The 15,982-nt window shown below is 27.8% G+C and overlaps 1 protein-coding gene across 2 annotated transcripts; it reads left to right on the plus strand.

Moving 5' to 3' along the window:
• Nucleotides 1-482: 482 nt before the first annotated feature.
• Nucleotides 483-15,497, plus strand: LOC132941576 (glucose dehydrogenase [FAD, quinone]-like). 2 transcript variants are annotated; one of them, XM_061009686.1, is made up of 8 exons: nucleotides 483-638; nucleotides 4,254-4,489; nucleotides 4,589-4,699; nucleotides 5,271-5,526; nucleotides 6,284-6,441; nucleotides 8,132-8,682; nucleotides 8,846-9,111; nucleotides 12,374-15,497. In XM_061009686.1, the coding sequence occupies exons 2-8, from the start codon at nucleotides 4,319-4,321 to the stop codon at nucleotides 12,769-12,771; spliced, it is 1,911 nt and encodes a 636-aa protein (XP_060865669.1). In that variant the 5' UTR covers nucleotides 483-638; nucleotides 4,254-4,318; the 3' UTR covers nucleotides 12,772-15,497. The 2 variants fall into 2 exon arrangements, with proteins under 2 accessions (XP_060865669.1, XP_060865667.1); XM_061009684.1 differs by having other exon boundaries at nucleotides 4,254-4,699; nucleotides 12,374-15,496.
• The last annotated feature ends 485 nt before the right edge of the window (nucleotides 15,498-15,982 follow it).

Consider the following 15,982-nt stretch of genomic DNA (forward strand, 5'->3'; position numbering starts at 1 on the left):
TCTTTAGATTTCAAATTTTTAAAGTAAAACCCAGTTTTATAATTGTAAATTTATTCTGTGAGTTAAAAAATGTCGATTGTTGATAGATTATTAATTGTTACTTGTTACTATAGGTACAATATATTATACTTACACTATACTTTAATATTATAGGTAATATAACATAAATTATACGATTTTTAAATTGAAATGCTGTATTTTAGCCAATAAAATATGTTTTTTTTAAAGTAAGAAATTTAGTAGTTTTTACTATACCTATACGACTGATGGTTTAATGTTGGTTTTGGTTAACAAACATTGTAGTATACAATTTAGATTTTGTCAATACTAGAGCACGTAACTATGTGGCTATGAATCATAGCCTATGATAGGAGTCAATTATCGTTTGTTGGTTTTATCGTGAATGTTATTGACACTTGGAGGGAAAAAATTATCACGCTTGGCTCAGCAATACTAAAATGATCAATCTATATCGAGCGGATCACGAGGAACGTTTAATTTTTAATTTTGTAGTGTTTAGTTCTTTAATTTTTTTTAAATAAATTATTTTACTTAGTTTATGTTATGTGTAAAAATTAAATAATTATTCTAGTGAAACATTTCAATACCATCGACGATACAAATCTAATTATCAATAGGTATGTAATAAATCATTTACTCATGACCGTTATATAAGTACGGTTCAAAACACATTGTTTGGATCAAGATATAATATATATGATTTAAATTTATAAAATGTATATAATTTAAACGAGACAATCATAAAAATATAATTGTTTTGAAAATATATAAAAAGTCTATAAATATATCTATAGGGACAAGGTTTGTTTTTACTATTTTAACTAAATAGGTTTTAAGTGAAATATAGTAGTTTAAACACAATGTACGCATTTGAATGGGAACGATGAATGTAGGTATTGGTTTTACAATAATGCGTGTTTTTTTAAATAATGGTTTTTTTTTCATCTTGCTTGGAGTTCAAAAAAATGCTTCAACTATGATAAGTTTTTGATACCTAGGAATTAGGATCTAGTAATAAGTTCCCTTCGGAAAGTAAGAATTGAAAAACATCAGTCCATTTTAAAATAATTGGAACAAATAACAACCTAACAAAAATAAGGAAAAAATATTTGTGGGAATAATACAACAGTTTTCGACTATGTCTTTATATTATATATTTATTTTCTTTATGATTCATAAAGGAATAATCATAGAGATTTGAATTTTTTGCTAAATATAGGATGATGTAATTTTTAAAATATTTTGGCTTTTATATTTTCTATTTATAGATATTATTTTGGTTTATTTTTGATAAATGTAGATAAAAAAATTTTTCTTATCCTCAAACCTTAAAAATGTAATAGGTGAAAGATTCCTTTTAAGTTGTTTTTATTGCAACTTATAAATATCTAAAATACATACCTATTCATAATTTTTTTTTATAAGCCACAATAATTGTATATTAAAATATCAGACTAATTTTAAATTTTTTAAGGTATCCCATTTATATTGGGTCGATATTGAGTTATATGTTATTGGGTAATATCAATATAATATTAATATATGCGATGATTTTGCTAAAAAAACAGTTGAAGTTCAACCTAACGTTTTTCTAAATGATTAATAAATTACTTATAATAGTAGTTTTGAAATATCCTTAGAATTAGACGATGGCACTACATTATCCGCTCAGAAAGGTTTTTCATACACATTATAATGATTCTTCAATGACTTCAAATTTAACACACCTACAGATTAGGTACGCTCAAAATATATATGAAACCGCAGAGCATAAGTTCCCTGTAAAATATATTGATCTAAATTTTTTATTAATTTTTAGAAAATATTGGATGATTATAATATCCAAACGGGGTGTATATAGGAGAGGATTTGGATGTTAGACGAGACATTTAGTTATAGAGTACAATTTAACGTATTTTGAAATAATATATGAACACTATAATAATATATTTTTACATACCGATGACCTGGTAGCAATACACGGAGCAAGCGATGAAACTAGTTAGCTGAACGATTATTATTACACATTTTGTTATAATATATGGCGGAACTCCGTGATATTACATAACTAATGATTAAATATACGTAAAATATATATTTTTTATAATTATTATATTATAATAATAAAATACAAATACGGTTATGGTGTGTTCACCAGCTTCTAATTTAATTCATATAATTTGTTGAAGAATACGACTATATATTTTACTTCAGTATAACTTGACTCTAAAGTTTTATAATTGTAAAATAATTATGAATTTTAATTTTTGATTTATACTAATATTTGTCGAACAATATTTTACGAGAAAATATAAATTCACAAGATCGCACAATTTTTCATGATTATAGGTAAATTAAAAAAAATATTAAACATTTCATATTTCAGTAATTGTATCCAATTAAATCGTTTAAACACATTTTCATAATCCCTATTAGAATCACTATTAATTACGTATTTTCAAACAGTTATGTACCATGTCAGAGTATATGAAAAAAATAACACAAATGTAAATATTTGTTTAAAACATATATGTATACACCAATTATTGAATAAGTAGGCTACGAAAAATTAAACTGCTGTATAAATGTGAAATTGAACGTAAAAACGTTGCAAAAATACTGTTAAACGTTGTATTCTTTGTAATTCTATCTATTTAGGTACACAATCAATTATGCAACGTGGAAAATATATAGGAATATAATTTGACACGGGTGGCCACTGGCCATTAGATGAATATTGGTTTATAAGAACACGATCACAGTTCAATGGTTTTTGATGATACCTACATTCTTTAGAGTTTAGACAATAAATTGCGATTTAATAATTCAATGTAAACATATTTTGTGCATGTCAAAACAGTAACGAAATAAAATAGGGGGACGGAGTGGCCGAGCGGTCTAAGGCGTCGGTTGCGACGCAGCCGGCGCCGGTTCAATTCCTTGGTCACGGGCGGCATTTTTCTTCGGGCAAGTCATGGTGTCCGGAGAACAAGTGCCGCCATCCCCCACCCGGGCATGACAGATACCTACGGGTGCCCAATCAAAAATTCTGCCAAACACAAACACTCACGTGTAAAAACCCACCACTTCAAAAACCCTACCATCACCACAATACAACCCTACTAACAGCTGATGGCCATAAATGCCGGGCTTAAGGATCAATAAAAAAAAAAAAGAAATAAAATATATTTTGGAGTATTCTCGAATATTATACAACAAACGAGATAACCGCCGATTTGAGCCGGGCGTACAATTTTGAATAGACAATATTATATAATATCGAAATGTGTGCTGGGAATGTACGAGTTTTATTTTACTCATCGACATTTAATAAATTTGGATTTAATACTAAATATCGTTTTTATTATTAATTAAATTCTGAGCAGAGCAACGAATGTATTGATGATTGTATTGTCTGTCATCATCTTTTGTATCAATAGAAATAGTTTTGAACTTAAAATATTTTTTGTAGAAAAGTGAATCTAGTTGGTACATGGGGGGGAGGGGGTTAAAAGTACTTTTATTAATTTTTGGAATAAACAAAAATCAGACAAAATTGATTTTCTTATTTGGTTGTAATTATTGAACGAATAATTGTAATATTTGCAATGTTCACTTAAATGTTTGTATTAGGATTTTCTATACATGGTTTAATTTTCAAAATAAACAATGACTTTTATCTAGCTATTTATAAATATTTGACATTTAAAATTTTTTTTTATAAATATTAATAATAATTTTTGCTTGATCACAATCTTTGAAAATTTAATAGAAGGTTCCTCATAAGTCATAATATGTTGTTATTATTACGATTTTAGTTACTTTTTTGTACCTAAATATTATCCGAGCGGACTTGAAACTTTTACGTATTCTATAAAATTGTTTTTACGCAATGAAAGGTTTAAAACATTTAGGTTGATTTTATGCTATTTCCTATTCATTACACCACGAACCTATTCTCATCGTTCTGCGCTGACTCAGAATTTAATATCAATTATATAATATACAATTATAATAATTAAATATTAATAATATAATAAATGCAATATTATCGGAAAAATTGTATTGTGAATTCAAATTTAACATATATTAATTGACATTTGACATACTGACTCAATCAATGATGAGGTACTACATTAGACACCTATACCGTACCGCAGTGTTTATAACTAGGTACTAATTACTATCCTCATTTTTTTCGTTTTGTATGTAACTCGATTGCGCTTTTCTAGCTATAGTTGAACATCACATCGTTCGTCCATCATTGTCGGCAGAATCGACAAAACTACTGAAAACTATGACGAAACACTATCCCACGCCGTTTACGCCCAAAGACTCGACTGAAATGTGCATGCAGACCAGAAAGCCGCTGTCGGCCTGCCACACGGAGAACTTTGTGTTCCTCAGGTTCCTCATGCACCTGTTTGGGTACACCGTTGACGGACCACCGACGCCGAAGGATAAAAACGTACTAATTGAATCCGCCACGACGGACACTCGGACCGAGTTGCATTTCTTGGATGGTTATCAACATCTGTTCGATGAAACGTTTATGTCCGTGTTCCAGAAAAAGAGGCGAAAAAGAGCCGTGGACGATCAATACGATTTCGTGATAGTCGGTGCCGGATCTGCGGGCTGCGTCGTCGCAAACAGACTGTCGGAGATTAAAGACTGGAAGGTACTTTTAAGTTATGCTACATTAAATTATTACATTTACATGAGTCACGAACTAATATATATCCACTTCTATAGTGTGCGTGGGCACTTATGCATTATATTATTATATTTTGGTCTTATGGAATTATACTAGGGGTTACAAAATAACAGTGATGCAATCAGCCCTAAATATTGGAGGGCTGTAGCGTCTCCATAATTGTTCTTGAAGAGTGACATGTGGAGCCTATAGTTCTCGTAATTTTTTGCTTATTAATTATTATAATTCAAGAAAAATAACAACCAACATAATAATCGGGTTTTTTTACTACCTTTTTAGAGTCTATTTTACCATAGACTTATAAAAAAATGTATATTTGTTAGAATTTGTGCATTTAGTATCAGTTTTAACTGATAGAAATAAAGTATCTGATAGAAGTAATACTGATACTTAAGTAGAAATTATATCACTAAAAACAATGTGATACGATATGTTTGTTATTTCGTATAGTATAATATTCCTACAAACGAAATCAAACGATTAATAATTGTTATAGGCTATATGTCAAATTAGTGTTGTTTCTACATTTCAATAGGTGTTACTCCTTGAAGCCGGGATCGAGGAACCAGAATTTTCTTCTGTGCCAGGTCTTGCACCTTTACAATTGGGAAGCAAGATCGATTGGAATTATACAACACAGCCTGATGAACACATGTGTAGGTCCAGACCAGGAGGTATGTGTGATTGGGCTAGGGGCAAAGTAATGGGTGGGTCAAGCACGATCAACTACATGATTTATACTCGAGGAAACATGGATGATTATAACGAATGGGAACGTATGGGAAACGATGGTAAGTACATTATCAAATGACTATATAAACATAACTTGATATACAATTAATATACAATATACATTTATAAATATTTCACATGTTTGAAACTAATACGTAAAATCATATTATATTTTTTTTTATGTAGAAATAATATAACTAAATTATGTGCTGTGAAAATTAACTTTATAATACCTGCCCCCTACTATATAAATTATGTAAGCGGAGTTATTGGTACGACAAAAAAGTGTTTACGTATTAATATATGGATATAATATCATTATAGCAGTACATGTACCTATACACAATAGTATACAATATGGGTACATTATGCATAGACAATAGATATTGGAGTATCTCAATCTACAAAAATTAAATTTCGTCTAAATGGTTCATTAGTTATTACTTATAACTTATACGCATTTAAAGTTTAGATTAGCGAAGTAGTGGACAACATTTTGTGGAGAACCCCCACAGTACTACTCTAGTACACTACACATAGAACATTATAAATAATATACCTAGCAAATATATTAACTGCTGGTTTTAAAAAATAAATATTTTCTAGTATAAAAGTTATAAATTACATTTTATTAATAAGAAAAATGTCATAATGTTAAAATACACAATTCACTAGGTAGGTACCTAAAAAAAATGTTGATTTTACTTTTTGGCTTATTGGTGATATACATCATGTTAGTAATAAATTAATAAATATAGCTTTAATTTTTTTGTGACATACATAAACTTAGCTACTTTACTAATACATTTTTTTCAGGGTGGGGATATGAAGAAGTTCTTCAATATTTTAAAAAATCCGAGGATAATGAAGATCCAGAAGTTTATAAAAAAAACCAAAAGTTTCATGGCAAAGGCGGATATCTTACGGTGGAATGGTTTCCATACGTAGACCCTACGGCAGTAGCTTTAATAAAGGTATAAAAGATATAACGTGACGCACTATAAGTAGGTATTATTTATTTTTAAATTCGTCAAAATAAAAAAATAAGGAAAGTATGGGTAACTATCAATTGCTCTTCAGTACAGTAGGCGTCGAGTGTTTCTCGTCATTGAGTAGGCAGTCACTGTAATGTACCTATATGTGTTAAATTTGAATTCAATGATAAATGATTGAATACGAAAAAATATTTTCAGCGAAGCCTTAGGTACCACCTAAGTATATTTTATGATATAATTATATTGCTATTAAAGTAATACCTATAATTTACTATTAGTAATACGCGGTATAGGTTATTGAATTACTTTTTGCCGAAAACATCGCATTTAATATATAATTAATATTTAATTATTGTGATAGTATATATTAATATATATGTATATCATATATTATTGTTATTAACTTTTGAGTCAATACCCAATTACCTAACAGTGTGAATAGGTTCGTAGAAGAGATAGGCAATAGCATAAAATTAACCAAAATTATTTAAAAATGTCAGCCTGTATATTATGTAAAATATAATCATATACGTAAATGTTTCAATTTCTCTACGAATAATATTTTTGAATTAGAACCAAATGACTGAAATCGTTCTCCTTCGTTTAAATATCTAATTTCATCCAATTTTAAATTTCAAATGTACATAAAATAATTATTGTATTTGAATATTTTTAGATTATTTTAATTCAGTATGAAATATAAATGAGGCACCTTGTATTAGTTTTTAAGCTTTTTGACCAAGCGAACATTGTTTTTCCGATATTTACAGAAACAAAGTTAAAATATAGCATGTTACTCGATATTTTTTTCTGCTAAGAAAATTGAGAGATCATAAATATATTTTTGGGTAAAATTAGTGCCGTGAAAAATATTGCATGGTGCAATTAATTAAGAATTATAGATTGATTTTTAATAATATATTATATTATATACTTTTTTTGATGATTAGCTACTCTATGTTGATAGACAAAGCGTTACGCAAAATCGGTTAGAAAAATTGGTAAGAAAAAAAAGTTGTATCCACCCCAAAAACATATCTACGTTTAAAAAAAATCAAAAGTTTAAAATGTCTATAAATAGCTCAAAAACAGTGTCAATATTAACATTTGGTGAATATTTTGAATATCTACAATAATTGTTTGTTTTTGAGTTACAACCAAATTATATAAAAAAAAACGATTTTGTCAAAAACTGGATTTACGTAAAATTCCCAGTTCCCCCTTAGTTTTGTTTTTTCTAGTTATTTGAAAAATTACTTGGAAATTTTTCTTTTTACCACCCAAACTGCCAACTTCAGTCACTTCTCTACCAGAAAAGATATCAATTGTAATTCTAAGCATTTTCAGTGCTCCAAAAGGTGATGAGCGATAACAGACAAAAAAAAACACATACCTACATCATTGTAAAATCAATACATTCATCGCTCTGCTCAGAATCTAGATATGTGTTCGATTTAGCTACTATGCATAATATAGTGACTATATTATATATTTTAATTTTATCTATAATATTCATCAAATAGTTTAATAAAATATGACGAGTAATAATTTTGGGTGGTTATTCAATTTAATTTTATAAAGTGTTTATTATTACAAGCAATATTCTAAGAATTCGATATAGATTTAACGTTAAAATTAATTATTTTTGTAATTTATTTTATCGTTTTAGGCGTGGCAAGAAATCGGTTTGCATTATGTAGACGTAAATGCCGAAAATCAAATAGGCGTAACTCATTTACAATCGACAGCTAGGCATGGCGAACGAATGAGCACTAACAAAGCGTTCATAAGACCGATTAGAAAAAAACGGAAAAACCTAACTGTCCTAACAGACGCACACGTCACTAGGATATTGATCGAAAAGAAACGCGCTATTGGGGTGGAGTTTTTGTACAAGAAAAAAATTAGGACGGTGTTCGCAAAAAAAGAGGTGATTCTGAGTGCCGGCAGTCTAAACTCACCAAAAATACTGATGCTCTCCGGTGTCGGGCCTAAAAAACACTTGGACAAGATGAAAATTAAAGTTGTGAAGAACTTAGCCGTTGGGAGGAACCTACAAGACCACGTCACGTCTGACGGTGTCGTAATTCGCGTGAAAAAAACAGCTACCGACAAGCCGCTCAAAGAGAAAAAGGAAGACGCTGTTTTGTACAAAAAAAAAAGAAAAGGTCCTCTGGCGGCCACTGGCCCATTACAATGTGGCGTATTCCTTCAAACTAAGTACGGTGACTATAGTAAATAATTAATGTTATACAATAGTCAATAATACTGTATTGTATTGTTGTTATAATATACGGCGCACGCGAACGCAACACATTATTCGTCCGTCTGTAGGAAACTATTTTAGCACTAACATTTTATATTTGAACAATATTACTTGCAGATATGAAGATACACTGGATCTGCCGGACATAAATTATGCATTTGACAATGCCAACGAGAAAGATTGGATTATCGACCCTGCAAATGCCACAAAATTCGGTATGTCTCCTGTTTCTTATTACGAAGCGATTAACGTGAGACCGATTTTGTTGAAGCCAAAAAGTAGAGGATATATATTACTCAACGAAACTCATCCGATTTGGGGTCAACCACTGATTTATCCACGTTTCTTCACTAAAGGAAACGATCTTGATATACTCGTTGAAGGTAATGTAAACATTATACTTATTATATTACCTATACGTAAATATAATATAAATTGAAATCCAAAGACAACCATCGGACATTTTCGAAAATCTATAACAACTGATGTATAAATTTATATATTGAACACTATTATTATAAATTATTCAAAAATATATTTTTTTCAAATAAAGACATTATAGTTGCATAATGATATTATGTATCTAGTTAGCATAATTTTATTAAACATTCGTTTTCCTTTGGAACAATAATATTAAACAACAAACGAGAACTTAAATAACTATTAGTTATAAAATAATAGTTAATGGGAACGTACAAATTATATAAAACTAATTTACAGCTAGATATAATCGTTTCAAGTAATCTGTTCTGGCACTTGGGTTATATTTATTTTTAACGACCTACGTCTTACAATGTAGGACATGTTTTACATTCAGTCATAATACTAATCAATTATTGGTTAGAATAAATAATTTCCTGACGTAATAATGTATTGACTAAACTTTGTATGTTCACAATATTATACAATATTAACTTGATACTGTTAAAATAATAATATTAATATAATGTACATCATGCAATTACTTGCTCCTACAATATAAATAAATGATTCAATAATAGTTTTTACATTTAAATAACAATAGTTGATCGATATATTATATTATTATTAAGATCAGAAAATCTGGAAAAATTAACCATTTTTTGAAAATTAGTTTAAAAAAGTTACTCAAGTGAAAGTTACTTTACAATATAAATTAAATTGAATAACTAAGTCAAGTCACAATTTTTCAGGGAAATAAAAGTTACTTTTTTTAATTTCTCGCCCTCATATAGTCGTATTTTGTATTAACTGAAAAAAGTTGAGTTTTTATGTATCTGTATGAGCAATCTTAAATAAAAAAATCTAACTATAATATATTATATTGTATTAAAGTAATCTGAAATAAAATAAGTACACAATTGATAAATTAAAATAATCATTTATTAAATTTTAATTAAAATGTCTTCAAAGTTGTGGTCAAACGTAGATCCTCTCCTAGCTGTTAGTAGTTGGCCACCTACACTAAATAATCGCTTCATGTGTGAATTTTATTGTACTGTAATATTATTTTATTTAATAAATACATAAATATATTTAATGAAAATAACAATAATTTATAATCCATAGTAAAAAAATAAACTGTAACTTAATTTTTAACTTTTTATCTAGTTATTGTCCATGCACCAGTTTTAATGTTATGTTGGTTTAATCAATTATTATACATAAGCTTATTACAGTTTAGTTATTTTAATATAGTTATAATTATATCTAAAATCACCATGTTTCCTGTCAATTTAAATTTAAATATCATCTTATAAACAATTATATATATCGAATAATATTTTGCTACAGAAGAAATGAAACTAAGTTTGTCATAAATTACGTAAAATAAAAAATAAAAACAAAACAATTAATCATTATAGTTACCACAATATATTCTACACATTCATACAGGTAGATTAAAACATAAAATGTGTCAACTACGATTAAAAGAAAATTTAGTTCATATTGCTATTGTTTCACTTTCGTCTTAACCCAGTTAAAAAAAAAACATTTTCCTTTTAACCACTCAATGAAGTAATAAACGTAAATGTAAATTTTTAAATAATTCACTGTTGTTTATTTATGTAGCATAATATTACCATAGATGTGTTTAATCGAAACATTTGCGAAACTGAACATTCGCTGAGATAATTACTCATTAATAATTACGTAACGTTTTAGGCAACCGACATAGTGTTTTTAACCAATGTAATAGTAATAATTGTCAATTTGGGCAAGTTATGTTCATCCTCTTAAACGGTGATTTGTACTAGCTTAATGACTATAGTTTCTAACGATAAATTCAGGTTAATAGTATCCAGTTGACTAGTGTTCAATGTACATATCCACATGTGTGTTTGTGTGTGTAACATTGTAGGTAATAAAATTGTCGAATTTCAAAAATGTATTGTCATCTCTTATCGAAACATTATGCTTTATAATAAATTACCACACTCCACAATAGTGTGTATTAACAAATAATTTCTGGTTACACAATACATTTCAGATAGGTATTAAGAAAAAGAGTAGAATCAATTTATTATAAAAATAATTATCAAACCATTAAAAAAAATAACAATCATAATAGTTAATATATTCCTAAGTAGGTACTATTATAATTTCTTGTAAATTATTGGACTTAATAAATTATAACATCTACTGCCGCTTAAATAAAATAAATCGTCACAAATTTTCACCCACCCTTTTCCAAAAGTGCACGTACGTAGTTGCATTGCCTGGAAACCGTAGTAACACCGCTAAAAATGCATACATTTAATTTTTTGCTTGCTACTATTTTTTTTTCTCCTAAATTAATTTCGTTTTCATTGCTGTCTATACTTTCAATTCACTAAAAAGATCCTTATCCCAAATGTAAGGTAAAATAAACAATATAAATAAAAAATATTTGACGAATAAAATAATATCCAGAAAAATACCCGTTGGACATTTTTTTTTGTATTTTTGTTTTATATACCTGATCTTTGACCGGATATTTTCAACTATCAGTAAAACTTTATTTTTAAATCGAAATCATAAATTATAAAATATTACACATATAGTACGGACAATGTATGAAATCTGGCTAGGAGTTAAGTATTCATCAATCATATACGATATACCACTGCTGTGTATTCCGATAAAGCATCAAGACTATAACACAAAATAACAATTTGTGTAAAAACAAATATTATAAAATTCATATAATATAAAAAACAGGACTACAAAATGTCAAAAATGTTTGATCATTGTTCGCACATACTTAGTTTTCAATTTTTTATTAAAAAATAAATATTATTAATAATAAATATTAATAAATATTAATAAATATTTATTTTTTATTTTTTATTAAATGTTATATTATATAGGCCCCTAACTAGAATTTAATAGTTATAACAGGCTCTATAGTATCTTGTCTTGCGTTACATAAAAATTAATAATTAAAATATGTACATACAGTGTGGCCTATGCTACTATACAGATCTATTAAATAGTAAATTTTTCAAAAATTTCTTTAGGAGGTAAGATTCCTTAAAGAAAGGGATTACAAATACCCGTCTGAAGTGCTTAATAACAGCCTTTATAATATAATATATTTGCAGTGTGTGTTATCAATTATTATGCTAATTATAATTTTATGTATATCGTGTCGTCGCGTGCGCGTGGTATATAAAATATGTGCAGGCATGAAAATCGGAGCGAACCTGGTGAACACGGCGTCAATGCGCAAAGCGGGGGCGGAACTAGTGGATGTGCCGGCAAAGGCATGCAAGGAATACAAATTCGGCTCGGACAAGTACTGGGCGTGTGTGGCCACCGAGTACACGGCCACCATATACCATCCGGTTGGCACGTGCAAGATGGGACCGGAATCGGACGAAGAAGCTGTCGTCGACCCGGAACTGCGCGTGTACGGTGTAGAGGGTCTCAGGGTGGTGGACGCTTCCATCATGCCGACTATCGTCCGAGGAAACACGAACGCACCGACCATAATGATTGCGGAAAAGGCGTCAGACATGATCAAGGATAAATGGCATCAGCATATGTCGTCGAACGATAACGCAGCTGAAATCAACGAATAACGATCACGATGAGTGATATAATCATATTGTTATTATTATTATATATATGGCGATTGTATTTGCGTCCAGTGACAGAGGAGGTACTGTAGGCAGCAGTCCCCAAAATGTAGTAATTTTTTGAATTTTTCTCTCGTGCATTACTCTTAGGGGTGACCCCTGATAATTATATAAGATTTACCCATCATACAAGCATGTCAACACGAAGAAATATTGATAGGACCTAATGTTTTTCAAAAAATCCCTGAAATTAAACGAGTAATATATAAAATAATATAGTGAAGACGTTCCTATATTTCCATGTTATCACATTTTTATAAATACATAATATAACTTATATATTTGGAATTTATGTCGTACGTCAGAGTGCTAGTTCTGAATTGACCAATCAAAGTTTAGTAAAACGTTTAATTAGGTACACGGGTAATAAGTTAAAAACTTAAAATCCAAAACCAACTAGTATGCAATGATTTGTGCTTTTATATCATAGTTTTATGTTTTAACTATAATATATACTATTATAATTTATAATAAACAGTCATTTTTTATCGAATAAAATATAAAACTAATAATATGAAGTTTGTGTAAACGATTTGAAGAAAAAACATACATTTTATCAGCATAACTTTGTTAGTTGAATAATAGTGAATTATTATTAGGTATCTTATACAAGTTGATTTTTCTTTTTAATTTCATCGTGATAGTAATAATAAGTAGACATCGCAATACATACATGATTCGTGATGTGTGTGCAGAATTCGCTTACTTCAATGCAAACTGCAGAACATACAGAAATAGGTCAACGCTGTGCGTATCTATTTATATACTATGAGGACGTAATAATTAATAAATAATAAAATTACAAAAATTTAAATCGTCAAAAAAATTGATCACTCCATCAGGATAATACTTTTTAAATTTCAAATGTAAAAATTCATCAGTTAAAATAATAACATATAAAATTTCAAAGTTGCAAAAAACTGTACGACATAAGTATCACGCATGCAAGTATTGGAATATTTAAGAAATAAAAAAAAAAATCTAGATAAAATAGTTCAGCTGTAACATTTACATAGTTTATGTAGATTAAATTTAATCATGACACAGGTTTACTAAATTTTAGAAATCTTTAACAACCCTTGACTTGTCTTAGATTAAAAGTGATTTGATGTATAAAAAAGTATACAAAATTCTACGAATGACTAAAATTATAATATTAATTTAGAAGGGCGTTTTATCTATACTTACTCATTATACGTACATCAATATGAAATGAACTCGAACATAATATTATAATATGTAATTTTCTACTTTTACATTACATAACGTTGTGTACACATAAATTGGCTAAAACCAAGTCCTCGTAATAAGACGTATAAATATACCTATTATATATTTATATGTATACCAGTTATTAGATACTTATTTAAATATTCAACATTTTAATCTTTTATCACTCATTTTTATTTTTATTGGCATTATTTTACCCGGTAGACGTCTTAATAATATGATATTATAAATTAATAATTAAATATATGAAATCATGTAGGTATAGAGTAAATTTAAATGAATTGAATATTGACTTTTAATTTATTATTTGGATTATTAATTACAAGGATACCTCAGAAAAATATCATAAACTAGAATTATTTGTATTACTAGTAGGTACGTCTGAAATATAAAATACAAAACCAATATGATCACAACAATTTGAAGTCAGAATATTATATTATAATTAATTTAATGATAATATTAATGAAATAAAATAAAATCAGCGCATTTTAAATAAAACAAAATACTGCTTTAATAGTGTTAAAATATGTATAGCTTCTTCTGTAATTTATTATTTTTTGCCAAACTACATTATCTGTGACCTAAGTATGATGTCGATATTTTTGAAAAATAGGCTTGACGCATAAACATATACATATACCTACTATGTACCCAATTTATAATATTGTAATATTATGTGTTACAATTTTAAGGGTAGAATGTGTACACAAGTTAAAAGTATTGATTACGTAATATTTATATTATATTTATTCTTTATACGTACCTACTTTTGTAATATCAATGTCTTATTATTTACATTTTAAATATATATTTTTTTTGTAATATTATACATTTGTACATTTAAATGTACATTGTTTAATAACTATTTTAATCGATGGAAATAATAATTGCTCAATATAATATAGTACAACGAAAACTACTTATTATTTATATATTCATTTAACATATAAGTTTTAAAATATTGTAAAAGTACATCTAAATAATATTGTTTTACACTTTTGTAAAAAATACGAATGTAATTTACAGTATATAGATTTTGAAGAACTTGAAATGTTCAAATGCCAAATAATAAGTTGTACTTTTTAAAATAGAATATTAATAATTTTCAATATAATAAATTCGCTGTATTTTTTAAAGAAATGTTTACCTATATAGTATGTACATCTACCTGTACTACAGATAAATAAATACATTTTAAGTTCAGTGATCATGGTTTCTTCATATCTGTAATAAAATTAATGGGAGTATCTGGCCATTAGTTGATCGTGGTTTTAAATGATAGTTATTTTGATTGTTTGTTTTTTCCATTTAGTTTGTATAAGAAGTTGCATATTTTAGTTTAAAGTTTATAGATTACATACTTTATATGTGCCATTTACATAAAGAGAATCGTATGTATCAACCAAAATGTAACAAATAATAATAACTCATACACATCTTGAATAACGAACTGAAACAATTTTTAATAATATACTACATTTACTATCATTATGATAATTTAAAATGTCTTAAATCGTTAAATTCTAAAGGACAGCAAAATTTAATTAAATAAGGAATTTGGTAAAATCTTTTATTATAATAATATGGTAAATATTTCTATAGTATTGTAATTTGTTCAATGAGTACAGTAGAATCCTCGATTATCCGGATCTAACTAATTGGGACCGCACCTAGTTCAAATACTGGAAATTGTATAAAAACAATTTTTTTCAAACATACAATTATATACATACCATTATTATTATATATACTATTATGTATTACATATTTATTACTATTATTATTAGATATATTATAATTACATTGTGTACATTTAAAAATATATAATCACAAAGTAGGTACACAGGAACATAATAAATTATGTTTATGATATTTTTTTGACAAAATGATCCATTTTCATTTGACGACAGGCTGCGACGCA

This window comes from Metopolophium dirhodum, chromosome 3 (genome assembly GCF_019925205.1).
Source record: "Metopolophium dirhodum isolate CAU chromosome 3, ASM1992520v1, whole genome shotgun sequence".
NCBI lineage: Eukaryota > Metazoa > Arthropoda > Insecta > Hemiptera > Aphididae > Metopolophium > Metopolophium dirhodum.

Bases quoted from the DNA above. Each gene is read 5' to 3' on its own strand.
- LOC132941576 (XM_061009684.1), top strand. From the start codon at position 4,319: ATGACGAAACACTATCCCACGCCGTTTACGCCCAAAGACTCGACTGAA. The intron at 4,700-5,270 runs GTACTTTTAAGT...ACATTTCAATAG, and splicing joins CGGAGATTAAAGACTGGAAG to GTGTTACTCCTTGAAGCCGG. The intron at 6,442-8,131 runs GTATAAAAGATA...TTATCGTTTTAG, and splicing joins CGGCAGTAGCTTTAATAAAG to GCGTGGCAAGAAATCGGTTT.